Here is a 25,636-nt window from a genome sequence, read left to right on the forward strand (position 1 = left end):
ATTATAAGAATTCTCTAGTAAGAATAGACTACTAATAATTAGGCTACTTACGACTGTGACACAACCCGTCAGTCTTCTTCGTTAACTACTTATCTTCTAATATCTTGGCAAAAATGTCAAGTCTTCAGGGTCTTTATTCAGTCACCTGTTGCGCGACTTTGTAACATCCAAATTCCAAGAACTTTGGCTCTAGGGTAGGCAAACACACGCTTCGCGCTGCATGTGTTCACTGGTTGCTATGGAAACGATCAACTAACAATGTGTGTTCTAAGAATGTTTACATTTCCTAACCATTACGTTATAGAACCGTTATTTCCAAAAACTCAGAGAATGTTTAAAACTTTTTTTCTGCGTTCTGGATATACAAACGTTCTATTTTCATTCTAGACAACGTTCTTATTATGTACATCCTGTTGGTATTTGTTTATGCACCGAAATTGTCCACGAAAGTGTTTTTTAAATTTACTTTTAAAATACACAAACTTGATTATGACTGAAATTGCGACAGTTAAAGAGGACTAGACAAAAGCTATTATAAAACAGAACATAAAATAATGAAAATAGTAGAGATATTGGAACACTCTAGATTAAATTGAAAATATATAGGCTATATCAAATAAAAAATAAAATGAAAATAAAAAAAATAATTCAAAATATTAATAAAAAGTTAAACTATAATAGTATCGATAGGCTAATGCTCTTCGGTCAGATTCAGGGAATGGGTCCTCATGCTGCAGAGAGAGAGAGTAGAGAGGAGCTGATGAAATATAGAGACAAACAGAAAAATCATGTACCGGTAATACTGCGAGTCCTGATTATCTATAAAGCTATCTTTATAATACTTACGGACAAAATAAAATTATTGATTATAGAGCGACACCAGCAATACTTGAGGAAATAGTAGGCGGCACAGGGCATGTTAAAGATGCAGTAAGCGATTTCTGAGAAACGCTGTTGAAAGTGGATCTGACCAAGCACCAAAACACTCAGCCAATCAGCAATAAGGGGTGCGTCCACTCATGAGAATGGAGTGTGTGGTGGATAGTGTGTTTGTGAATGTGGGGGCAAAGGAGCTATCAAGATAGAGTGTGATCTTTTTGAGTAGGGGCGGGTTTGTTTTGGTGATTTCAAATATCAACAGTGTTTCTCAGAAATCGCTTACTGCACATGTAACATTATAATATTAGTAATACATTATGACACAACTCTTATCTAAGCAAACTTTATGTCTCAAAGATAATCCATGTAGGTTATGTCTGTATGCAGATCATGACGCACATCCAAAGTAGGCTACTTCAAAGTACCATGTAGAAATATTACTTTCATATAAAAGGCTAACAGGGCTGTGTATCACAAAATGATGAAAAATTACAAGTATTACAATAAAGCTTTCATGTCGGCCTGCACAAAAAAAGCAAAAACAAACTAACATGCAGCGCGAGTTTAATTGAAGTCACGAACAAAACCAAAAATAATTTTACTGATTTGCTCAAAAAGACGAGTAACTTACTGGTTCGAATCAGTCTGACTGGATTCACTGATGTAACTGCAAGAATGTTTGTTCGTAACTTTTAAACAATAAAATGTTTTTAATTTTAACATGGTAAGATTACATTTTACATTAAAATACTGTAATTGTTTTTTTATTAGTAAAAAGTATTACTGTTTACTATTTGAAAAAAAAAATACATTTAACAAGGCAATTGCAATTCATACAGTAGGCCTACACTATATAATTAAATTCTCACATTTATTTAATAATCACAATAATGAATAAATATAATGTCATTTGGAATCACCAGTTTGAGGGGGGACATTTCACATTTCTCAGAGAACATACATTTCTTCGAACTGACAACTACCAAATAGGTTGTGGTAGTATACAAGCCTGGAAAACTAAATAAATAAAAAAAATGCTTTTGATGTGGTTTAAACAGTACAGTCAGATGAACCTCCACTTTGGGGAAATTCCTCGTTCACAGGCCACAACAACTGTTTGCTGACATTCACCAAACTTAATGTCAGAACTTTTCTCTTTCTGCACAGCAAGGAACATTTACTAATTATGTTTTTATTAAGAAAAGGTACAAATATACACTGGTGTGACAATGTGAGTGAAGTAATACTAGCCCATGTACAATATGACTGAGAGCTTATAATAACCTTTAGCGTGAAACATATACAGTAAGCACCTACGTTTATCCTGAAAACCAGTACAGTACGTCCTTAAGTTGATAGTGGATGATAAAGGTCTGGTTTCACAGACAGGGCGTACACTTAGCCAGTAGTAGGCCTTAGTTAAGATATTTAAGTAGATATTTAAGTAGGTTTAATAAACGTGCGTTAAAAAACATAATTGGTGCATCTTGAGACAAAACAATAACACTGACATGTTTTAACATATTTCAGTGCAAGTTGCTTTCAGTTAAAACAGCTCAAACGTGCATTTTAGTCTGGGACTAGCTCAAGACTTGTCTGTGAAACCAGACCAATTAAAAAAATGTAATTCTATAAATATTCACATTTGTACAGTTACAGTATAGTGACACAAGACAGATTCACGTGACCAAGGACAAGCATTATAATCAGTTATTACATAGCCACTGATGCAGTTTATAATTTGTATATATTTTACAGTATGCTTAAATAAAACAATATTTTATAACCATGGCTGAGCGTTTCCTGTTAAAAGTACAGAAGACATACAGTAGCATCTGCCTCGCAGAGTTCACTGTAAATGATTGTGAAATATAACTGTAGTCCTCACACATGAGGAGATGGAGTCAAGATGAGGCAGATCACATGCTAGCCTGCAGTTGCTCTAGCTTCTCTTGCAGTTCCTGGGCGCAGCCTGACAGGTTCATGTAGTGTAATGTTGAGTAGATGTTATCCAGCTTCGCTCCACTGCTCTGACTCCACAGACGTATCATCATGTACTGCTTTTCTAGATAGGATGGCCCTGCCTCCAGTTCGATTCGTTCCATCTGATCATCTGACACAGAAAGCAGTCGCAGAAATTCCTTCCAGCGTGTCACGGGAATCGCTCTTATGATGGTGTAGAGCACTGGTGCTGGCCAGGACTCCTTCTGCAACACCTGCATCACTGGGGAAATATATAGATATGGCCTTTAGATACAGAGGATTAAACAGAGTAAAAGTGTAAAAGGTCAAGAAACCCCGAGCTGTCAGGTAAAATCTCCTGTTGATTGCTTTTGATATTTGAGTTGAAAATACTAAAGATACACCATGTCATTTTTTTTAGTTCAAAATCAACTCAATTTAAAAAACGAGTCAAAACATCATCGATTTAAAAGGCCCGTTTAAAAAGAAACGCAGAATAGAGGAAAGTCTGCTGGCAAAAAGAGAAAGCATCAGAGGTCGTAATAGCATGAGAATCAACATGATTCATGATTCATGATCAAGCTTGGCTCTTCGGAGATTTGATCTGTTGTTGAAACAAATAGTCCATTACAAGATAACAATCGTTCTAGCAACAAGACAAACACTACAACAATATTACAGTAATTTAAGCCTACTCAATTCCTCTGCAGGTGATTGTCACAACAATCCACAAAAGTCCATGAAAATAGAGTCTAATGTACTGTGTTAATATGGAGGAATTTCCATATTTACGTTTCACAGGTGCTTTCCCTCTATTTTGAATTTTGTATTTTATTGTGTAGTGTTTTAGGGTTAAAGGAAATGTACGTAAAAGGAACACGCCGACATTCTGGGACTTAAGTGACAAAATAACGCCAACATTTTCTTATTTACATGTTGTGATTTGTATAGTCACAGTGTAGCTGCCAGCAGAGACAGTTGCATAATTTAAGTTCCATAAAAGAATAGTTTTAATTTAATAAGTAACCACGTTTAAATACATCATAATATATTTATATTTATCTGCATTTCTTTTACTTTGAAATATGTGTACACGCTGACTTGTTTATGTAGGCTTATATAGCGGAACTATTGTTCTGAGGTTTGGTTGGTTCAGACGTTTATTGATGTTACACCAGCATCGGAGAATGTAGCCTGCCGAGCTAACTGCGGCTCGTAAAGTTTGATATTGGTAATATCATTACATTTGTAAGTTCACTGAGAGACACACGGAAGAGAAGTTGCCTTTGTTACCTGTTTTACACTCCCTGGAGTTAACGCGGCCAATGAGGTATGCATAGTTCTTTTCATGTGTGATTATCAATGTAAAGCATAACTGTGTGACAGTTTATTAACAGTCAATCTAACGTTGTGTTTATTTATTAATGTGCTATTCTCTGTGAGAATATTCTTATTTCTGTAACTTATGTGAGTTTGTTTTTATTTAGTTCTCACGGCATGTTTGATGGCATCGAGGATGTTTTGACTAATAAATGCCCGTAAAGAAGAACGCCTTGTGTTCGTGTCTGTTGACTGGAGGGAGCTATAGTGAGAACTCAGCCTGCTCGACACGAGGTGGAGACGTGGGGGAGATGATGATCCGCGCCTGCCGTCCGTCGACGGAGCTGAACCCACGTTTACATTGAATGTGAGCGTCAAAAGATAAGACTGTGCATACAACGTTAACATATTAAGAGGCAATCAGAACCCGGGAGCATTGCATGGTTAAACCTACAAGAAGTCGAATATTTAAAACAAGTTAAATATTAAGAAGTGGAATAACCTTCAACTGCTAAAGGGGCTCTATAAGTGCTAAAAGTTAAATGTTAATTTGTGATGTGCATGTTTACATGTGGAAGTGATTGCTCAACTCACCAAGTTATTTACTGCTAAGCTATTTGAAGGGTAAATAATTATTTAAAGGGCCTGCTAAGCTATTTGAAAGGTAAATAATTATTTAAAGGGCCCATCATAATATTTAATTTATTTTATTTTATTATTTTGGTGTTAAGAGAAGTGTTTATTCTGTTTTAAGTGAAAATAAGTTAATTTGCATTGTGGAAAGTGTTTCTAGCACTGTAAAAACATACTTGGTTAAATCTAAAGGTAAAGTTAAGGTACATAATTACAATCTAAACAAAAGCTTACTGTAACATTAAGCTAGGTTTGTCACTTACTTTATTTAGCTACTTTATTTAGCTACTAAGTTTTAGCTACTAAACAAAAGGTGTTAAGGTGCCAATTAAAAAAAAAGATAAAAATGTCTGAGCACGAGTATGAGACAAATGAAAAGGGCTTAGATGCTAACAATGAAGCCACAGGTTTACAGCAGCAGTTTAAAGACCTTGATATAGATGCAAACCTATCAAAAGAGACTGAGGTAGCTGTAGAGACCCAAGCTGCTGTAGAAGAAAGTCTAAGAAGAAGCCAAAGAACCCGAGAGCTTACTGAAAAGGGTCAAGAACTGTATGACAGCCAAACTAAAAAGCTTCAACATCGCTTTACTACCTCTTATGACAAATGGAAAGTTCTTGCTAAAGAGACTAGGAAAGCAATCGATGGAACATCCTCCACTGAAATCCTGCAAACCTACATAACCAAGATCAGTAACGCTTCAACAAGTGTAAAACAAGCTTATCAAGATTTACGCCAACACACTACTCCGGATGGCAAGACGCGCCGCCGAGTAGACACGTGTGATGCTGTCTCAGGAAAGCTATTGGAACATGCAGAGGATTCTCTTGAATTAAGAGAAAAGATACCAGACACTCACAAAGAACGAGCATACTGGACTGAGACTGGCTCAGTGCTTACACGTGCAACCTCCAAAAGGTCTAGTATATGTGCGCGAAGTTCAAAGTTTGCAAGCACCAGTTCAAAGCGATCAAGCCAGACCAGTTCAAAGCGATCAAGCCAGACCTCTTCAAAGAAACTGGAAGCTGCAGCAGAGCTAGCTGCCACTCAAGCCACATTAAAGGTATTAGAGGACATGGAACTTAAGGAACAAGAGCTTGGGAACCTCGAAGTTGAGAACAGAAAGAGGCTTGCACTACAAGAAGAAGAAAATGCTGCAAGAAAAAATGTATTAGAGGAGAAGCGCAGGCAGTTAGAGCGCTTAGAGACAGTTAAAAAAATGAATGCTGCAAAAGCACGTCTACAGGTCTACGAACAGGAAGTGGGTTCGGACGAAGAGATATCAGAGTTGCTCCATAGCAGTACGCATGTGAAAACCGAAGCTAAAACTACCCAAAGAAGTCTTTCTGTGCATCATGTGACAACACCACAAAACGCCACACATGTACAACCTGCTATGGTGAGACAGACTGTGGAAAGTGCGCAACCTGCTGCCATTGCTCATCAAGAAGATAGCACCACAGCACTTGCCAAAGCAATAACAGAGTCGATCAACGCAAGCCATCTCCCAATACCAGAGCCTTCTGTTTTCAATGGAGATCCACTAAGGTACAAAGACTGGAAAACGTCCTTTGAGACATTGATCGGTAGAAAGAATATTCCAGTGAATGAGAAGGTCTACTACCTCCGCAAGTATGTTGGAGGACCTGCAAAGAAAGCTATTGAAGGTTACTTCCTGCTAGGCACAGATGCAGCCTACTATTCAGCATTGGACATCATGGAAGAAAGGTATGGAAGCCCCTTTGTGATTGCCAAGGCCTTCAGGGATAAGATAACTTCATGGCCAAAAATAGGACCCAAAGACAGCATTGAACTAAGAGAATTCTCAGATTTTCTACGAAGCTGTGAAGCAGCAATGTTGCAGATCAAGAGTCTTGCTGTCCTAAATGACTGCGGTGAAAACCAAAGAATGCTCAACAAGCTTCCTGATTGGCTAATAGCCAGATGGAACAGAAAGGTCCTGACGGTTGAAGAATCAACACATGATTTTCCAAGCTTTAGCGAATTTGTTCAGTTTGTTGCAAGAGAAGCCAAGATAGCATGCAACCCTGTGACATCTCTTCATGCTTTGAAGTCTGGTGATAGTGAAAAGGTTAAGACACCAAAGCCTCGAAATGTTGGTGCAAAGGTGCTGGCAAGCAGCTCAGAAGAAAACCCAGACCCAAAAACATGTGTCTTTTGTGAGAAGTTGTACCATGGCATTCAAACATGTCGAAAGTTCAAAGAAAAGTCAATTTCAGAAAAAGTCAAGTTTGTGCAAACTAAAGGACTGTGTTTTGGATGCTTGAAGTCAGGGCACCGTTCTAAGAACTGTGAATGGAGGAGTGTCTGCGACACATGTAAAAGGAAGCACCCAACCTGTCTGCATGAAGACCGGGTCAGGGATGACGGAAAGAAGGATCACAGAGATGACGAGAGAAAGGAGAGTTGGAACCAAGCCAAAGAGAAGGAGAGGTCAAAGGAAAGGACAGATTCTAAGCAGTCAAAGGAAGCTTATAAGGAAGCCACCTCTAACCGTGTGGTGCAAAACATGAATGGAACATACACGTCCACCGTTATTCCAGTGTGGTTGTCAACAACATGTAGCCCAGAGCATGAAGTTCTCGTATATGCTTTACTGGATAACCAAAGTGACACCACCTTTATCCTAAAAGAAAAGGCAGATGCTCTGGACACACAGAAGGAACCAGTGCAACTAAAACTTTCAACATTGTCATCGAGAAGTACAGTCATTCCAAGTCAGAAGGTAACTGGGTTGCAGATCAGAGGGTTTTATTCAGCGAAGAAAATCACTCTTCCGGTAACCTATTCAAGAGACTTCATTCCTGTCAATGTAAGTCACATTCCCACACCCAAGACAGCAAGAGCATGGCCTCATCTAGAGCATCTTGCAGAAGAGATTGCTCCTTTAATTGACTGTGACGTTGGTCTGCTCATAGGTTACAATTGTTCTCAAGCCTTGTTACCCAGAGAAGTTGTGTCAGGCAGAGACGAGGAGCCTTTTGCTCAAAAAACAGACCTCGGCTGGAGTATTGTTGGCCCTGGTAGTTCCTGTGTCGACTACGGAGATGCAATTGGAAGCAGCCACAGGACTATTGTCAGACAAGTAATGCCATGCCTTCAGTCGTCTGCCAATTTGACAAATGAAGTCCGATACATATGTCGAACACAAGTCAAGGAGTTAGTCACTCCGCAAAATGTTATGAAGATATTGGAGTCAGACTTTAATGAAAGAAGCGTGGAGGATGCTCACTTCTCACAAGAAGATCTTCGCTTCATTTCAATAATGGAGGAAGGAATCAAGATCAAGTCTGACGGTCACTGTGAAATGCCTTTGCCATTTAAAGAAGACAGGCCGAGTCTGCCAGACAACAGGAAATGTGCTGTTCATCGCCTTACGTGTTTGAGAAAGAGATTTGAGAAAGACAAACAGTACCACAAGGACTACTTAATCTTCATGAACGAAACAATGACGCGTGGAGATGCTGAGAAAGTTCCTGAAGAAGAAATCAACAAGAGCCCTGCTTGGTACATCCCTCATCACGGGGTGTATCACCCACAAAAACCAGGCAAGATACGCGTTGTGTTTGACTGCTCAGCAAAGTTTCAAGGCGTGTCATTGAACGATCATCTGCTTACTGGGCCAGAGCTGACCAATACGTTGGTAGGTGTTCTCTGTCGTTTCCGTAAGGGTCCAGTAGCAATAATGTGCGACATAGAGCGCATGTTTCATCAATTTCACGTAAGAGCAGAAGACCAAGACTATCTAAGGTTTCTCTGGTGGGAGAATGGGGACTACCACTTCGAACCATCCGTCTTTCGGATGAAAGTGCACTTGTTTGGTGCAGCCTCGTCACCTGGCTGTGCAAACTACGGCCTCAAACACATTGCTGCACAAGGGCAAGGTCGTTTCAGTGAAGCATCCATCCGCTTCATTGAACGAAACTTTTATGTGGATGATGGACTGACCAGTGTGTCAACAGAAGAAGCAGCGAAGCAGCTAGTCAGTGAAGCAAGACAGCTTTGTAGCAATGGCAAGCTACGCATCCATAAATTTGTTTCTAACAGCCAGGAGGTGCTAGAATCAATTCCCAAAGAAGAGTGTGCTCAAACAGCCATACATCAAGACCTAGCCTTGGGAGAGTACCAAATGGAGAGAGCCCTAGGGGTTAACTGGTGCATTACCTCAGATCAGTTCAGATTCAGAATAGTGGTGAGTGAACAACCGTTCTCTAGAAGAGGAGTGTTATCGACCGTTGCCTCTGTCTATGACCCTCTTGGCTTTGTAGCACCGTTCGTTCTAGTCGGAAAGCAGATGCTTCAACAAATGTGCCGGGACAAAGTCGGATGGGATGAACCACTGTCAGATGATCTTCGACCACAATGGGAATCCTGGCTCTTGGACCTACAGAATCTAGGTGATCTCAAGATAGACAGATGTTACCTTCCAGCAAGTTTTCCAGAAGACCGGAAATATGAGCTCCATCACTTCTCTGATGCTAGCATCACAGGATATGGAGAGTGCAGCTACCTGAGAGTGATCGGGACATCAGGACAAACTCACTGTGCTTTGGTGATGGGCAAAGCCAGAGTGGCTCCTACGAAAGTCACAACTGTTCCAAGACTTGAGCTTTCAGCAGCTGTTGTTGCTGTGCGTACAAGTGATCTGCTCAGAAAGGAGTTGGATATAGCAGAGGTCCAGGAATTCTTCTGGACTGACTCCAAGGTCGTCCTTGGATACGTCAACAATGATGCAAGACGATTCCATGTTTTTGTGGCAAACCGCATTCAGCGCATCAAGGACAGTACCAAACCAAGTCAATGGAGATACGTGTCATCGGAAGAAAATCCAGCTGACCATGCGTCAAGAGGCCTTAAGGCAAAAGAGCTCATAGTTTCTAACTGGTTTAACGGTCCAGATTTTCTTTGGTGTGAAGAGCTTCCCAGTGGAGATAGTAAGGTGGGAGACATTGCAGTTGAAGACCCAGAAGTTCGTAAGGTCTTTGTGCATAAGACATCGACAACAGAAGATTCACTGCTCAAACGCTTTCTCAAGTTCTCCAGCTGGACGAGGTTGGTCAAAGCCATTGCTAGACTTAAGCGATGTGTCAAAGAGTTCAAAGGGTTGACATCAAGAACCAACGAAGCCAGCAGCTTGGAAGAGAGAGAAGATGCAGAACTTACCATCATAAGCATCGTCCAGAGGAATAACTTCTCTGTGGAGATTCAAAGTCTTCAGTGCAAGGAGGAAATAACCAAAGGCAACCTGCAAAGGCTAAATCCTTTTGTGGATGGACAAGGCATCCTCAGGGTGGGAGGTCGATTAGAGCATGCTGCACTGCACCCTCACATCAGGCACCCGGCAGTCTTACCAAAGACCAGTCACATAACAAAGTTACTGGTTGCACACTACCATCAGCGAGTGCAACACCAAGGACGTGGCATTACAATGAATGAGCTAAGGGCTAACGGGATCTGGATAATTGGATGCAGTCATGCGGTGTCGTCCTACATCTACAAGTGTGTCAAGTGTCGAAAGTTCAGAAGGTGTACAGAGGAACAAAGAATGGCAGACTTACCTCGTGAACGTATGGAGACAACGCCCCCCTTTACATATTGTGGGATGGATTGTTTCGGGCCATTCTACGTTAAAGATGGAAGGAGGGAAGTGAAGCGTTATGGCCTGCTATTCACTTGTCTGTGTTCTCGTGCTGTGCACCTAGAAGTGCTTGATGATATGACGACCGATGCTTTTATCAATGCTCTTCGTGCTCTCATTGCTCTGCGTGGTAATGTTCGACAACTTCGTTCTGACCAGGGCACCAACTTTGTTGGCGCAAGACGTGAGTTCCTGGAAGCGGTTAAAGAGATGGATCAGGAATGCCTTAAGAAATTGGGCTGTGAGTTTGTCATGAATCCTCCATCTGCGAGCCACATGGGCGGAGCCTGGGAAAGGCAGATCAGGACAATACGAAGTGTGTTGACGTCCATTCTAGATCAGGCATCCCAAAGACTTGACAGTTCATCTTTGAGAACTTACCTTTACGAAGTAATGACAATTATAAACAGCCGACCTTTAACAGCACATTTGCTGAGTGATCCAGCTGGGCCACAGCCTCTTACGCCTAATCACATTTTGACGATGAAGTCTTCCATAGTCTTGCCACCACCTGGAGACTTCGTGAAAGAAGACCTTTATCTTCGCAAAAGATGGCGTAAAGTTCAGCACTTAGCCAATGAGTTTTGGTCTAGGTGGAAAAAGGAGTACATGTTAAATCTTCAAGAGAGACAAAAATGGCACAAAACCCGCAGAAATGCACAGGTCAACGATATAGTGATTGTGCAAGATGACAATGCACCACGAAATGAGTGGAAACTCGCCAAAGTCACTGAAGTGTATCCTGGTGAAGATGGACATGTGAGAAAGCTGCGATTGCTGATCAGTGAATCAGCACTAGATGACCAAGGAAAGCGGCTCACAAAGCAGACTTGCCTAGAACGGCCTATCCACAAGACGGTAACCCTGCTTGAAGCTGATTAATGCAGTCTTGGTTGTTGCTACCTCACTTAAAACAAGTCTCATAATTTTAAGTTGAAATCTTATGTTTATTAAGTTAATAAGAAATCACCAGTGATTTGGTGGGAGTGTAGCTGCCAGCAGAGACAGTTGCATAATTTAAGTTCCATAAAAGAATAGTTTTAATTTAATAAGTAACCACGTTTAAATACATCATAATATATTTATATTTATCTGCATTTCTTTTACTTTGAAATATGTGTACACGCTGACTTGTTTATGTAGGCTTATATAGCGGAACTATTGTTCTGAGGTTTGGTTGGTTCAGACGTTTATTGATGTTACACCAGCATCGGAGAATGTAGCCTGCCGAGCTAACTGCGGCTCGTAAAGTTTGATATTGGTAATATCATTACATTTGTAAGTTCACTGAGAGACACACGGAAGAGAAGTTGCCTTTGTTACCTGTTTTACACTCCCTGGAGTTAACGCGGCCAATGAGGTATGCATAGTTCTTTTCATGTGTGATTATCAATGTAAAGCATAACTGTGTGACAGTTTATTAACAGTCAATCTAACGTTGTGTTTATTTATTAATGTGCTATTCTCTGTGAGAATATTCTTATTTCTGTAACTTATGTGAGTTTGTTTTTATTTAGTTCTCACGGCATGTTTGATGGCATCGAGGATGTTTTGACTAATAAATGCCCGTAAAGAAGAACGCCTTGTGTTCGTGTCTGTTGACTGGAGGGAGCTATACACAGCGTGTACAAATAACGAGGTCACATGAGACACACAGCCATCTTCTCACCATATACATACTGGGAACTATATTCTCAGAAGGCAAAGCACTGCTACTTGGGCATGTTCCTTTAACAGAAAATCCTCTGGCAGAAAATGACCAGTACCATCTCTGTTTTTCTACAGATGTACAATAAATAAGCCTTTAAAAGCAAGTTGCGTTTTTATGAAACGAGAAAGAGCGAGTCCGCTGTGTGATACAAAAGACATGAAAGTAGCGCCGGATGAGTGGACTGATATACAGTGTTTTAGCAAATAGCAGACCGTTGAATACTGCAATAAACCAATCACAATTAAGTATTCCAGAGAGCCGTGTAATAAGAACTTTTAACTGCAATTTTAATATGCAGTTGTATCATTCAGGGTTTTGTGCCTAGTGAATAAAAGAAAAATATATTAAGGCTGCTTAATGAGAACTAAAACAAAAATCCCTCCTTTTTTATTCATATCTACTCTGAAAATGATCTATTGTATTTAATCAGCAATTTTTAATGCCCTTTCAACTCAAAGTTGTGAGGCTCCTACCACACCGCTAAGGAAGCAACTAAAAAGTGTGCGAGTTATTAGAAGTTACTATCTGATTAAACAGTTCTCAGAAGTTCTTTGACTTTGATTGTGATCACCTAGCTTCCAGGCTTAGCATACAATTTAACATACGCCTACACGATTAGCAAAGGGATAAGACTGAAACACCCGAAAGGATCAGAAAAGCAATCACAAGATTCGAACGGTTTTAAAACAGAGAGTACACCTTGGCTACACTTTATCAAGATTTGCAATATCTTCATTTTTTATATAATTACATTTTGGGTTTCCATTTGCTATCAGGGGTGCCATGATGCTCTGTAAGTCTCCACCGAAGACGCCGTGTGGGAAGCTGGTCACTGGTAAAGTTTTGATAGAGGTTTCATTGCAGGGTGAGGTATATCTTTCCTTTAAAGACAAACAAATGATTATCAAGGTGATGACTGTCACTTGAACATGTCAGAGATCAACATTTCCACCTTGTAATTTCATTGTTCATAACAGAAAAAAAAAAATACAAACCATTGCTATGGGGATGTTGATTACATCATTAGGTTGATCTGCTAAAACAAAGAAAAATATTTGTCACTACATACATTATCTGGAACATAACAACATGCAGATCTTCTAAATCAATGTGCATTTCCTATTTTATCAAATCACTAAATTAACAGAAACAAAACCAACGTCAAACCGCTTCTCTGTAATGAGTGAAGCCCCAATTAAGGCATAACGAGATTCATTTAATCCAAATTGAGTTCATGTGAGCGTATATGAACCTGGTTGAATGTGAATGTTTGGATGTTTGCCAACATGCCAGGTTTTGGGCTGGCAGCAAATCCATTTCCATCTACAGAACCGGATGAGGAGAAGACAGAGAAGACCGCCAAATAAGGCCACAATGATGAGAGACACCAGCAACAGCAGGTGAGGAAATCCTGAGATAAGGGACGATTTATTTAAACACACAAAAAATAAGATTAGTATTTCTTACTTATAAGGTTTGCATAAATATTTCTAAGTGCGTGTTAGGATGTTGTGATACCTTGTGTTTCAACCGTGGTACAAAAAGATTTACACAACTCGCTCTTGCAGCTAAACCTGAAACATATGACATTGAACAATAGGACAGTTAACATTTACTGTGCCTTAAATCACTTTCATGACAAATGTCTCCAAACTGTAGGCTCAACTACAAACAGTCACAAATGCAGGAAATTCTGATGCTGATGATGTTAAACCTTATGCACAGGAAAACCACAACCCATTAACCTACATGCTAAAGCCTAGAATAATCAAACCAAAACTTTAAAAATCCAGTCATTTACCAAAAATCTATCGAGATTTAAAGGAAGTACAGAAAAATGTGAATATTCAACCACGTACTCTACACAGCTTTGGCATCGTCCACCATCCAGAAAATAGCCATTCGTACAAGCTGTGCTTGTAGTAGGAGTCGTGTGTTGGTTACATTTCTCCGTACAGTTTGAACCTGAGTGAAAGATAAAAGGGGAAAAATATTCAGTCATAGTTTCCTGGCCACAAGATGTTCAGCATTTTTTTAAATTACAATAGAAAGCATCATCTGTGTCCCTTGGTCAACAATTTGTAAACTTCTTTTAGTAGTACTTACATTCTGTGCAGTTACGGCAGTTGCTACAGGGTTTACAGAAATCATCTTTTTTGTAAAACCCAGGTTTACAAACGCAGACTCGGTCCTTCTGTGTTGTGCAGGCGGTACTCTCTATTTCATTAGCTGTAAAACCATGATTGAGTCTTACAGTATATTCAGATTTAAAGGTCATCCTGGTACAATTACATAAATTACAAATAGTGTATTCTTAAATTTTACTTACCAGCACTATCACAAATGGTACACCTCAGGCAATATGTCATTGTATTTGGAATTTCCAAGAAATAACCGTCCTTACACTCTTCACAGAAATGTTTTTTTTTTGAAAATCCTGCAAATTAACAAAATAAAACACTTATTCCAGAGAGGTGGAGGTCCATCTTTTATGTGGTTTTACTATAACTTTTATTTTAACCAGTGCGAGGCACATCTGTTTACCTGCTGGACAGTTTCCATTTGCCATGGGTGATATTGTACTTTCGCATTGGCATTGGGAGGCAATAAATAGAATAAATACCTGAAATAAAGACAAATTAACTGTAATCAACTTAAAAAAAAATGTCAATGTCTTCTGAACATATCAAATACCATCATATTTAAATACCCAGATATCTGAATATCATCCCCCCTATCATAGACATCCCCCCCTCTGTTTTTTTTCCACAAATCGCACCCTGCTATATCTGAATATATTTATTAAATCAGGGGGTTTCAAATGTTTGTAAATTTTCCTATATAAAGATGCTTTGTGAGAAAGGCTTTAGGCGCTGTGATAAAGACAACACTACATACATTAAAGTATCAACATGGCTTCTCCTGAAATAAAAGACAACTGTTGATATAGACTAAGAGAACAGAGCTGTCAAATTAATGTGAGAAGCATAGATCAGATTATTCTAAGATTATTCTTTATACTGTAATATCTGACTTGCTTCGGAATTTTAGCAAATTTTAGAACAGTTTGATACATTGTTGAGATTAACTGTAATTAATGTCATGCTTTTCAGTAATTACATCACTTTAATTCAGCTCTTGACATAAACGCATCCTTAGTTCACCCTCATTTTCTCCCAAAACTATCAATTTATTTCTTCTGTTGAACACAAAAGATATTTTAAAGAATGTTGGTGACCATGACAGTTGATGGTTGACTTGACTTTTTGCATTAGCGTCTTAAACCCTCAGACTTAAAGACCTACATACAGTGCTTAGCATTAAGTAAACACACCCATGCTAAAGTTGACTAAAAAGAGGAATAAAAAAATCATCTTATGGAAATTGATCTTAATGCCTTAATTAAAATAATGAGGAAAACTCTAACCTTTAAGGACACCAATTTTCTTTGTGAATGAATAATGTATCGTAAATAAATAAATGTTCTTCCTTAAAATACAGGGTGCATAAGTCAGGACACCCCTATGTTAAATTCCCATAGAGGCAGGCAGAATTTTATTTTTAAAGGCCAGATATTCCATAGATCCAAGATACTATAAGTCTGCATTACACATATTGCTGGTAAAAAAATAAAAAAATAAACTTACCAAATCAAAACACAGTGTTGACACAGTCATGATGAGATGTTCAGTTTCATCTAAAGAGACAATGAATGACGACTAATAGTATGGTTTGAATTCATAGACTTACAAACTGAAGAAAACATGAAATATTCCAACTCCGCTTCATGTCAGCATTTGTGGCATCCACCATCTGCCTCACTCTGAGAGAATATCTGTGCAGACAGGAAAGTGAGTAACCAACCAAGAAAACTTTATGTACAAGATCTAAGAGAGTGTGACAGATGACAAACAGGAAAACACGTCAGGCCAATAACCTCAGCGTGGGCATGGCTTAATATCAGATCATTTGGTTAATGAACTTTTCCCATGCATTCATTAATTTGATCATAAGCTATATCACATTTTTCCTCAGTAAACTATTTATAGTTTGAATGGTGGGATCCCTGGTTTAAATATAATTTCGATTTGATATAGTAAAACTATGCTAGTTTGTTCTGTTTTCACTTCTAGGTGATACTCAATAGCGTTAAATGCCCTATACTGTCGTATAGACAAATTGGTTCTCTTGTATGTAAACATCCTGTGGGTGAATTGCTTCTTGGTCTAGCTTGCAATGATTATGTGCTTCATGTAATAACATTTAAATGTATACATTTATATATGTTTTTGATACAAATCTGTTGACTGTATGATTAAGTCAAAAATCTAAATATTATTTCGCATCACTGACTCAACCTAAATACATTAGTTTTCACTAATAAAACTAAATTTAAGGTAGAAATAATTATTTAAGGTGACAACTTCAGGTTACCAGTGTGAGAAAAGGGAATACTATAACTTTGAAGTTTATGAATCACCTCTTGCGGGTTTGAACTTGTGAAATGCAGATTATTACTGTACTACCACCAACACACCAAGCCTGTAGGCATGACTGAATGCCAATGAGAATGCATTTCATTTGATGGTCTATCTGTGCATTTTTGTAGGGCTTGTATAACCTTTAAGCTTTTAAAGTCACCATGCATTCAAAATGGACATTTTCTTGTTTTGTTTTTAAGGAATGTTGCAGTATTATAAATTATTTATCTATGCACATCTTTTTTTTTTTTTCATGTGCCCTTGTAATCTTTAATCTCTTGCAGTAACATCTCTTCTCATCTGATGACGTTTTTACTGGCGCGAGGGTGGGACAACCCGTCACCCACGTGAGATCACAGCAATAGCAAACCACAACCATCCAGTGATCCAATCCATTCCTGATGGACAAAATCAAGTGCCAGCCTACATTTTTTTCTTGTTCGAGAAGCCGTTTCACTTGGATATACATACTAATAGGGAAGAAAAGGCTATTGTAACTCCCGTTTCATGCCAGTATTAAAGCATTGCTCAAACCAACATCAAAGTTGGTATACTTGTTTGAATGGAAATTTAACCTTTATAACAACATTTATTACCTCACATTCTATTATTGTGCTTTACATTGTGTGTTACATTGTTGTTAGTGTGGAACAGTGGAAGTAACAATACAATAATACTTCAGTGGAGTAAACAAAGACTGGTCAACCCAAAGACAAAGTACCATATTGTTTAAAGGTGCAGTAAGTGATTTTTGAGAACGCTGAAAGTGGACCGAACCGAGCCCCACAACAGCAATAGCAATAAGGGGGCGTATACACTCTTGATGGGGGAGGAGAGAGCGTGAGCAAGAGGAAGATTTGAAGAAAGACTGTTAAAAGAGAGGCGACTTAGAGACATTACAAAAAAGCTGAGGTCAGAGGAATATCAATATTAGCTTGTTTCACCACAGACTTCATCCATTTAAATAAACAAAAAAACAAAAAAAACAAAAAAACATTGACTTCGAGACGATGGAATAGGAAGTGCTAAAATGCTAACTTGTTTCGGCGTTTTGGCCTACAAAGTGATGTCATACCAGCACCATATCAACAGTTCTCAACAACATTTCTCAGAAAACGCTTACTGTACCTTTAAATTTACCAAAACAACCACAGACCACCAAGCAACTACAACATAAATAAAATCTATCTGGGTTAACTTGCTAATTAAAATGCCTTTAAATTAAAAAATATTATTTATGGAACTATAAGTATAGTAGATCTAGATATACAGCCAATTTTGCATGGGGATAAGTCTCAATTCTGTGTCTTAAATGCCTCCCTTATTTCATAAATAGAAGCAGAGTGCACAGAGCTAAAACGGATAGAGATGCCTGACCAACTGCAACTACTTTAGCCTAAAAGCAATGATCTGTGCGAAGCAAAAAAGGAAAAGCCTCAGATGAAGGCTACCAGCTAAAATGAGAGATTTTGGTGTACAGCACCCAGAAGTGAACAGACTGACCCGGAAGCTGTGCTGTCTGGAGGCGCATAGAGAACATCCAGCCTCTTCACTGCTTTATTAAAGCCTCTCCTGCGAGGAAAAAAAAAACACTCTTGACTGATCGATATAAAAGGTTTGTGCGCTCATATCGTCTTTTTTCCTTTTGCCCACACTGAGCAATCGTGCACATTACTGCATTGTGCGAGAGATAAGTGTTCGACGGGAGCGATTTATCGCCTTTGATCTACCACAGGTTGCACAAAGCGGAATATAACATTATAAATGGCATTATCTAAATGCATTGTACATGCATGTACTTATGTTTTAAATGTGCATTCGCTATAGCGCTGTTATAAAGCGATCGGGACGGCAGATGTTGTAAAAATGACACAGCCGCGCGCAGCGTTTCGCCAATTGTAAGACATTTTTGCACGGCATGATTGTCGGAAGTGTCAGTTTTTTTCAAGGGGGCCGGGCAATTCAAAGGTGCTATTCTTCGTAAACAAACACACACACACACACACACTTATAACCACAAACATCTCGTTGATCGAGCGGTTCCTCCCTGAAAAAAAATGGACCGACTTGAGTGTGAATTTTTAGGCTCTGCAGAATATGGCGTCCTTATGAAAATATAACAGGCTGCCATTTTTGTTTTTTTCTTTTGTCTGAAATGTTTTTGGTGAAATTGTGCAGGAATTAGTCCGAGGCTGTAGTTGATCAGTGGATACCGAGATAACCATGTTGTGCAGCTGATGGGAATCAAATCTCAAAAGTTTTGTGACTGTTGTTTCCCTCTAAAGAGGCGTCAGGATTTTTTTCTACTTTAGATACTGATCTGTTGAATTGTCACTTGTTTAAATAGTTTTGATTATGCTTTCAAACCTAATTTCAAATCTAAAATGTAGATGTTTGCCAGGATTTTTACTCGGAGTTGAACTCGAGTCAGATTATGAGTCACGTGGCAAATATTACAATTCTTGACACTTCACTTGAGCTGATGATGACTCAAATAATTTGTAACCAAATAAAAACACTTATGTTAACCACCAAGGTCAGAAATGGGTCAAAAATAACTGATATTTTAAATAGTTGTCGCATGTGTAGCAAATGTTTTATTTTACTTTATAGATAATTGTTTAGATTGAGTGTAGCCTATATTTAAGTTACGATTCTTGAAGGGTTATTGAAATTGCCCCTTAAGAAAAAAGTTAATTTCTGACACTATTAACAATAGTTTCTACTTTCTAAATATCTGTTACTGCGGTTATTGTTACCTGGCTATTAATCCACCACAGTCATTAACAAAAAACTGATTAATGACAAGAAAGCTTCTCACGTTCGAAAATCCCAAATCAATTTATTTTGGTTTTACAGTAGTAACACCTCAAGTAATTACAGTGTGAATTACAGGAAACTTTTTGGCAAAGCATTAAAGGAAGAGTTAACAGCAAAAAAGACTGTCATCATTTACTCACCATCATTCCGTTCCAAACCACTATGACTGACTTTCTTCTGTGGAACACAAAAGGCAGAATGACAGCCTCAGTCACTTTCATTATAAGGAAAAATACATTTAAAAATAAGAAAGAGATTCAAGATTTGAATAACATGACAATGAGGACAGAATTGTTATTTTCATCAATTTGTGAACAACTGAAACAAGCATACAAGCATATCACATACTACAGTTGAAATAAATGTAATAAATCATCTGACTGGAAAACAATAAAACCTTAAGTAAAGACCTGAGGTTTTAGGTTTATATTTTTAAAATGTACTTTATATTATAGATATTGCACTGGTATGTATTGTTTTTAATTCAATTACAAAAAAAAAAACATGATTTATTTACATCTCATTAGTAAGAAATTGACTTGATTCCTAACTAGACTCGATTTGTCTTATGAACACAGAGATTTAGTTGAGAAATATAATATTTGTTTCTAAAAGCTTTTAGGCTGATGTGTGATTTTAACCTGTGATTTGACCCTCACTCTGTTTTATTAGAAAGATGGCGGAGCCTCGATTCAATAATCCATATTTCTGGCCACCACCTCCATCTATGCCTGGTCAAGTGAGTATTGTGTTTTATAAGAGTTGCCCGACATGCCCTAGTGTTTTTTAGTGTAGAGTGGTTACTTGGACATACTGTACTGTACCTTTCATTACAGAGCGAAACTGTGGCATTTGAATGCAAGAAACCATGACAATAGGCATTTTTTCAAATCTGTACAAACCAATGTGGTTTGGCAAAGCATGCACCGAAAGAGATAAAAGTTTCCCCCATGTTTTGTTCGGGTGGTTTAGTGTCTCATGTCACTTGATGTCCCCTGTCAAACTTAACCGATGACTTTTTACAGCTGGATAACCTGGTTCTTATCGACAAGATCAAAGAGCAACTGATGGCAGAAAAGATTAGACCTTCGCATTTGCCGCCCACCACTGTTCCCTCTCAGCAGACCCTGCTGGTGGCCTCTCCACCTACAGATGTTGGGCAACATTTAATGTCTCTCCCCAAACTGCAGCAGGCCCACAATTCCTCTCAGCCTGACATCGCCCTGCACGCCCGCCCAGCATCAAGCTCCATTGCAGGTACCGATAGCCCTTGTTTTAAAAAAAAAAAAAAAAAAAAAAATGGTTACACCACACAATCATTTTTATACTCTATGCATGATATATTTATACTTCAAATAAATGTAACCTATCAAAACCAGCATAAATACAAAGTGTACATTTATAAGAATTTTGCACCTGTTTTCCATGGACACTCTTGTATGTCATTGACCCTGTAGTGACATCCGTGCTATTTCCTTACATAATTTCAGAGCTGAATATTGATGACAAGTCTGCGGTGAAGGCAAAAGGATTATGGGAAGACTGGCATATGCGACAAGCAGTGGACCAAGCCTCCAGAGCAAACCATCGCTCAGGTGGTAGACACAAAAGTCATATTATGTTTCCATTTGCCATAGACAAGTATTAAAACCTTCTTTTTGATTTTCAAAACCAGGTCTCATGCTGTCCTCACGGATTGAAAGCCACAACACCTCCGAGGCTATAACTCCCACCACCCCGACATCTAGCGGGCAGAACCGTTTAGGCGGAGCACCTTCCTTAAACACCATTTCCGGCCTGGCCAGCGGTCCGGGCATGGAGCACATGAAAAGTGGAGGTCTGATAGGGATGCTGGGACCACAGCCCAAAGCTCCACGGGGGCGCAAGAAGATTAAAGCAGAGAACAACACAGGCCCCTTGCTGGTGTTGCCCTACCCGCTTCTGGCCTCAGGCCCTGACCAGGCGGTTACCATCGCCAAAGAAGGAAAAACATACAGGTCACTGTCAATAATAAAATCTCATATTACACATAAACTTTAACTTCAGTAATTTGTTATTTCATTTTTGCATTTCATACAGGTGTAAAGTGTGTCCACTCACTTTCTTCAACAAGTCAGAGATGCAGATTCATTCCAAGTCCCACACGGAGGCCAAACCCCACAAGTGCCCACACTGTTCAAAGTCCTTCGCCAACGCCTCATACCTAGCACAGCACTTACGGATTCACTTAGGCATTAAGCCCTACCACTGCTCCTATTGTGAGAACTCTTTCCGCCAGCTATCACACCTCCAACAGCACACCAGGTCCGCAAAACTCACAGTAGTGCACGTGCAACTGAAAACTATAAAAAACAGTTTAGAGTGTTAATATATCTCTCTTTGCTTTTAAGGATTCATACTGGTGACAGACCATATAAATGTGCCCAACCTGGATGCGAAAAGGCGTTCACACAACTCTCAAACCTACAGGTGAGGGCAGCTGAAAGATAAGAGCTGGATTAAAAGTACATTGTACAACTGTAAAGAGTAAATCATGTTTTCATATATATATATATATATATATATATATTTTAAGAATAATATATTTAAAATGTTATATATATATTAATCATATATTTTATATATATATATAATAATGTTATAAAGGACACAAAAAATTATAAAAAGTGACTACCAGTATATATATTTCAAATAAATGCTGTTCTTTTGAACTTTCCATCATCAAAGAATACTGAACAAAAATGTATCAAAGTTTCCACAAAACTATCAAGCAGTACAACGGTTATGGTATCAAGATTGATGTTAATAAGAAATGTATCTTGAGCAGCAAATCAGCATATTAAAATGATTTCTGAAGGATCATGTGAAGACTGGAATAATGATGCTGAAAATTTAGCTTTTAATATTAATTCATTAATTCAGATTAATATAAAAAAAATTATTGCACTACTAATAAATACTTATTTGTAAAATATTATATTAAAGCTGCAGTCCGGCACTTTTTTGGGTTTAAAAATGTAAAAAAATACATTTTTGAAAAAAAACTTAACCAGCCAGTGTTCAAAACGATCTGCTTGCCTTACCTCGATTCAAAACGGTAAGCTTGTAATAATGATTTTAATTCCAGTGGTACTGGTGGATTTCCGCGGGAATTTCGAGCATGTCTTTGCGTCATTACGTCACTTCTGTAGGCTACACATAGAGAAGGAGTCCCCGGCTAGCGTGTGTGGATGATGGAGGAGATTTAGCTTAGCACTTGGTATGGTGGATCCCGAAAGTTTAAAGCGACAATCACCAGTGACAACTGGAGATTCACCAGTTGTAAAACACAAAGACTTCGGACTTCAGAGTGGCTACAGAAAATATATATTTTTCACGTTTTGACGTGATATAAGCAATCGTTAGATTTAATCAGCATGATATAGTTACTGCAATGCTTCCCCCCACCCCCCGAATTTGGTCAGAACAAAAGTGAATGTTACTTACTTGTTCAGATGACATTTTCCGATGAAAATTCTAATGTTGACACTTTCAAAAAGTATACTCTGAGATTGCTGATGATGACAGTACAGTATCCACAGCGACGCGGCAGCCTCAATACATTGTGTTCATCCGCGCTGTTTCATGCCGATTTACTACCCACGCACAGTTAATAATTCCGCGAATAACTGCAATTGCAGATTTCGAACAGAGATGGCGACAAAGAGGAAAAACGACGGACTGCAGCTTTAATGAATACATAAATTAATATTTCACATTGCTGTTTGTACCAAACTCAAATAAATAAAAATAAATAAAATCTTATAATATGCAAGTGTCAATATTTTATATTACCGTCTTAAAGCAACACTAAAGACATTTTTTACCTTAAAATAATGTTTCCAAAATCGTATCTGTGGTTCATGAAGTCGTAACAGGGTGAAAGGCACTTCTGCCTCCGCTTTGCGGTCCTATATCTGCTATAACCGCACTATGCAAGTTTGCCAGATCGGGTCGCGTTTTTGTAGTTCGAATGAGACATAAGAAAACTACAAATTTGACTTGCTTTACGTCAAGCGTTACAATAGTCATTATTTAGTTTTTCTTAATTTCTGATGTCGCAATACATCATATTTTCATAAAATCATGCAACATACTCTACCTTGTCTGTGGACATCGTTTATTCCAAAGCCGGTGCTGGATAAACAGCGAGCGTGCGTGCGACAGTAGGCTAAACTATTTACGACAACGGTAATGGACAATTCCGCTTCCAACCTGTAGAGCGACCGAAGAGAAAAAAGTTATTTAGTGTTGCTTTGATACGTGTTAAGTGTTTTCCTTATTTCTTTTCCTTTTCAGTCTCACCAGAGACAACATAACAAAGACAAGCCATACAAATGTCCAAACTGCTACCGAGCCTACACAGACTCAGCCTCCTTACAGATCCATCTCTCCGCACACGCCATCAAGAACGCTAAATCGTACTGCTGCAGCATGTGTGGCCGCGCGTACACCTCAGTGAGTACCGATCCTCCTCAACGTATGGGAAAATATCTCTCTTGTTATTATTATAAAAGCATCTTGTTTTTCAGGAAACCTACCTTATGAAGCACATGTCCAAACACACCGTGGTGGAGCATCTTGTCAGCCACCATTCCCCACAGAGAACAGAATCTCCCAGCATCCCCATACGCATTTCACTAATTTGAGCTTCCCCACCCCCCTCACGTTTCTCTTCCATGAAAAGGTATTTTGTTCGTCGCGATGGTCTTCCGTTGAGAAAAAAGAAGAATGTGATAAGAGACCTCGGAGGACATTTGAGTCTGATATTGTCTTTACCCCTGTTAGCTCTTAGTGATATTAAGCCTATAGGCCACAGACTCAACAAATGCTGTCTGAACTGAATTGTTCAATTCAACTACAGACACCCAGTCAAAAAGGATTTGATTGATTATTCCAAAAACAAAATTTCACAGTTGTGATCACTTTAACGTTTTGTTTCAAAAGGTGTGTAAGGGAGACTTCCAAAGATACTCTTTAAGCACTTTTTCAGCCTCGTGGTTTCGCTCAAAGTAAAATGAATCTTTTTTTAGAATGGGAGGAGCTTCTCGCTTTGGGCAGCTATGAGAGTTCAAGCTTAGTTTTAGAAAGTCGGAGGGATTTCGCGTGTTTCCGTCTCCACTTCTACTCCTTATCATTTGTTTTAACAGGATATTGTGTTGTTTTACTGTGGATGTGACACTTCTTCCACTTTAAGCTTGTATTATCCTTTTATAAGGGGTATTAGGTCATGGTTGAGAAATTAAAAGTGATGTTTGAGTTCTGTATGCCGTGAGGTGGCAGAGCTGAGGTCCATTTTTTTGTGGATTTTATGAGCATGGTTATTGCCCCAGTATTTTTACACTGGCAAAAGAGACCCAAATAAATAGATAAATCCCCCAGACGATTCGTTTACATAAAAGAGGGTCAATAAGATATGACGCTCTCTAAAATAATGGCTTGTGTTATTTGCATCATAGATGTTTTACTAGTTTCACTTTTTCAGACAAGGCCTTTTTTTGTGTGTGCAATGCAAATGCCATCCTTTCCAATCACAGTATTTAGAGAAAAAAAAGTGTCCTTTTTTGTCATTTTTGAATTAAATGGCATAATTGCATCATGACAATGTCCATTAAATGGGTTTTTTGTTGTGATGTAACAGAAGAAGTGTCACATGGGATCAGTGGTGTTAACCGAATTACACATTTAGGGTGTAACGTGACCTCTAAACTCAGTTAAGTGTTAATTCCCTCTATTCTTCCCGAGACAAGCGATACAAAAGCACCTTGAGACATTAACTTACACCGATGGATAGCTGAAAGTTTTCATTCGTTTTTTTTTGGATGATATAATCTAATTGCAGTGACCTATTTTGAAATGTTTTTATTGGTCAAATTGGAAGTTTGTACACCAAAAACATCAGTAATGCTGTTTAAAGAAAATATAGAAGTCAAAAATCTAATTTTGAATGTAGTCGTGTTCATTTCCACCAGTGCGTTTCTGTTACATAAGTTCATCCAAAACAAACCGTAAATCCAGTATGTTCATCTAATTTTTGTATGTATTATTATTATTTTTTGCTTTGACAAGCAAAACCAGCAAACAAGCTGATAAAACATGTTTTTAACAGTAGTGGGCAGCAGTTTAAAATGT

At 38.6% G+C, this 25,636-nt stretch overlaps 3 protein-coding genes across 7 annotated transcripts; 2 read left to right on the top strand and 1 right to left on the bottom strand.

The window, feature by feature from the left end:
• Positions 1-1,574: 1,574 nt before the first annotated feature.
• LOC306985661 (tumor necrosis factor receptor superfamily member 1A) lies at positions 1,575-19,680 on the bottom strand. Of its 5 annotated transcripts, XM_079588167.1 has the most exons (12): positions 19,606-19,680; positions 18,149-18,217; positions 15,915-15,999; positions 14,709-14,787; positions 14,494-14,601; positions 14,271-14,393; positions 14,024-14,129; positions 13,683-13,738; positions 13,417-13,575; positions 13,160-13,200; positions 12,916-13,045; positions 1,739-3,103 (listed from the first exon to the last, which is right to left on the bottom strand). In XM_079588167.1, exons 3-12 carry the CDS (start codon positions 15,975-15,977, stop codon positions 2,799-2,801), a joined length of 1,170 nt encoding a protein of 389 aa, XP_079444293.1. In that variant the 5' UTR covers positions 15,978-15,999; positions 18,149-18,217; positions 19,606-19,680; the 3' UTR covers positions 1,739-2,798. The 5 variants fall into 5 exon arrangements, with proteins under 5 accessions (XP_079444297.1, XP_079444293.1, XP_079444295.1 ...); XM_079588171.1 differs by lacking the exon at positions 19,606-19,680 and having other exon boundaries at positions 1,575-3,103; positions 15,812-15,999; positions 18,149-18,550; XM_079588169.1 differs by lacking the exon at positions 18,149-18,217 and having other exon boundaries at positions 19,606-19,622.
• LOC306985658 (uncharacterized protein) lies at positions 4,007-12,027 on the top strand. Its single transcript, XM_079588161.1, has 2 exons — positions 4,007-4,171; positions 4,329-12,027. The coding sequence occupies exon 2, from the start codon at positions 5,141-5,143 to the stop codon at positions 11,333-11,335; it is 6,195 nt and encodes a 2,064-aa protein (XP_079444287.1). The 5' UTR covers positions 4,007-4,171; positions 4,329-5,140; the 3' UTR covers positions 11,336-12,027.
• znf362b (zinc finger protein 362b) lies at positions 18,131-24,870 on the top strand. Its single transcript, XM_079588166.1, has 9 exons — positions 18,131-18,260; positions 20,138-20,204; positions 20,491-20,722; positions 20,956-21,060; positions 21,141-21,462; positions 21,545-21,769; positions 21,856-21,934; positions 23,804-23,962; positions 24,037-24,870. Exons 2-9 carry the CDS (start codon positions 20,142-20,144, stop codon positions 24,151-24,153), a joined length of 1,302 nt encoding a protein of 433 aa, XP_079444292.1. The 5' UTR covers positions 18,131-18,260; positions 20,138-20,141; the 3' UTR covers positions 24,154-24,870.
• The last annotated feature ends 766 nt before the right edge of the window (positions 24,871-25,636 follow it).

This window comes from Phoxinus phoxinus (assembly GCF_949152265.1).
Source record: "Phoxinus phoxinus genome assembly, chromosome: 18".
NCBI classification, from domain to species: Eukaryota; Metazoa; Chordata; class Actinopteri; order Cypriniformes; family Leuciscidae; genus Phoxinus; species Phoxinus phoxinus.

Excerpts from the sequence above, each read along its gene's own strand:
- LOC306985658 (XM_079588161.1), top strand. The coding sequence starts at position 5,141 with ATGTCTGAGCACGAGTATGAGACAAATGAAAAGGGCTTAGATGCTAAC.
- LOC306985661 (XM_079588167.1), bottom strand. The coding sequence starts at position 15,977 with ATGGTGGATGCCACAAATGCTGACATGAAGCGGAGTTGGAATATTTCA. Across the intron at positions 14,788-15,914 it reads TTTCATGTTTTCTTCAGTTT|GTATTTATTCTATTTATTGC; the intron begins GTAAGTCTATGA and ends TCTTTATTTCAG. Across the intron at positions 13,046-13,159 it reads TCAACATCCCCATAGCAATG|GAAAGATATACCTCACCCTG; the intron begins GTTTGTATTTTT and ends TTGTCTTTAAAG.
- znf362b (XM_079588166.1), top strand. The coding sequence starts at position 20,142 with ATGGCGGAGCCTCGATTCAATAATCCATATTTCTGGCCACCACCTCCA. Across the intron at positions 21,935-23,803 it reads CACAACTCTCAAACCTACAG|TCTCACCAGAGACAACATAA; the intron begins GTGAGGGCAGCT and ends TTTCCTTTTCAG. Across the intron at positions 23,963-24,036 it reads GTGGCCGCGCGTACACCTCA|GAAACCTACCTTATGAAGCA; the intron begins GTGAGTACCGAT and ends CTTGTTTTTCAG.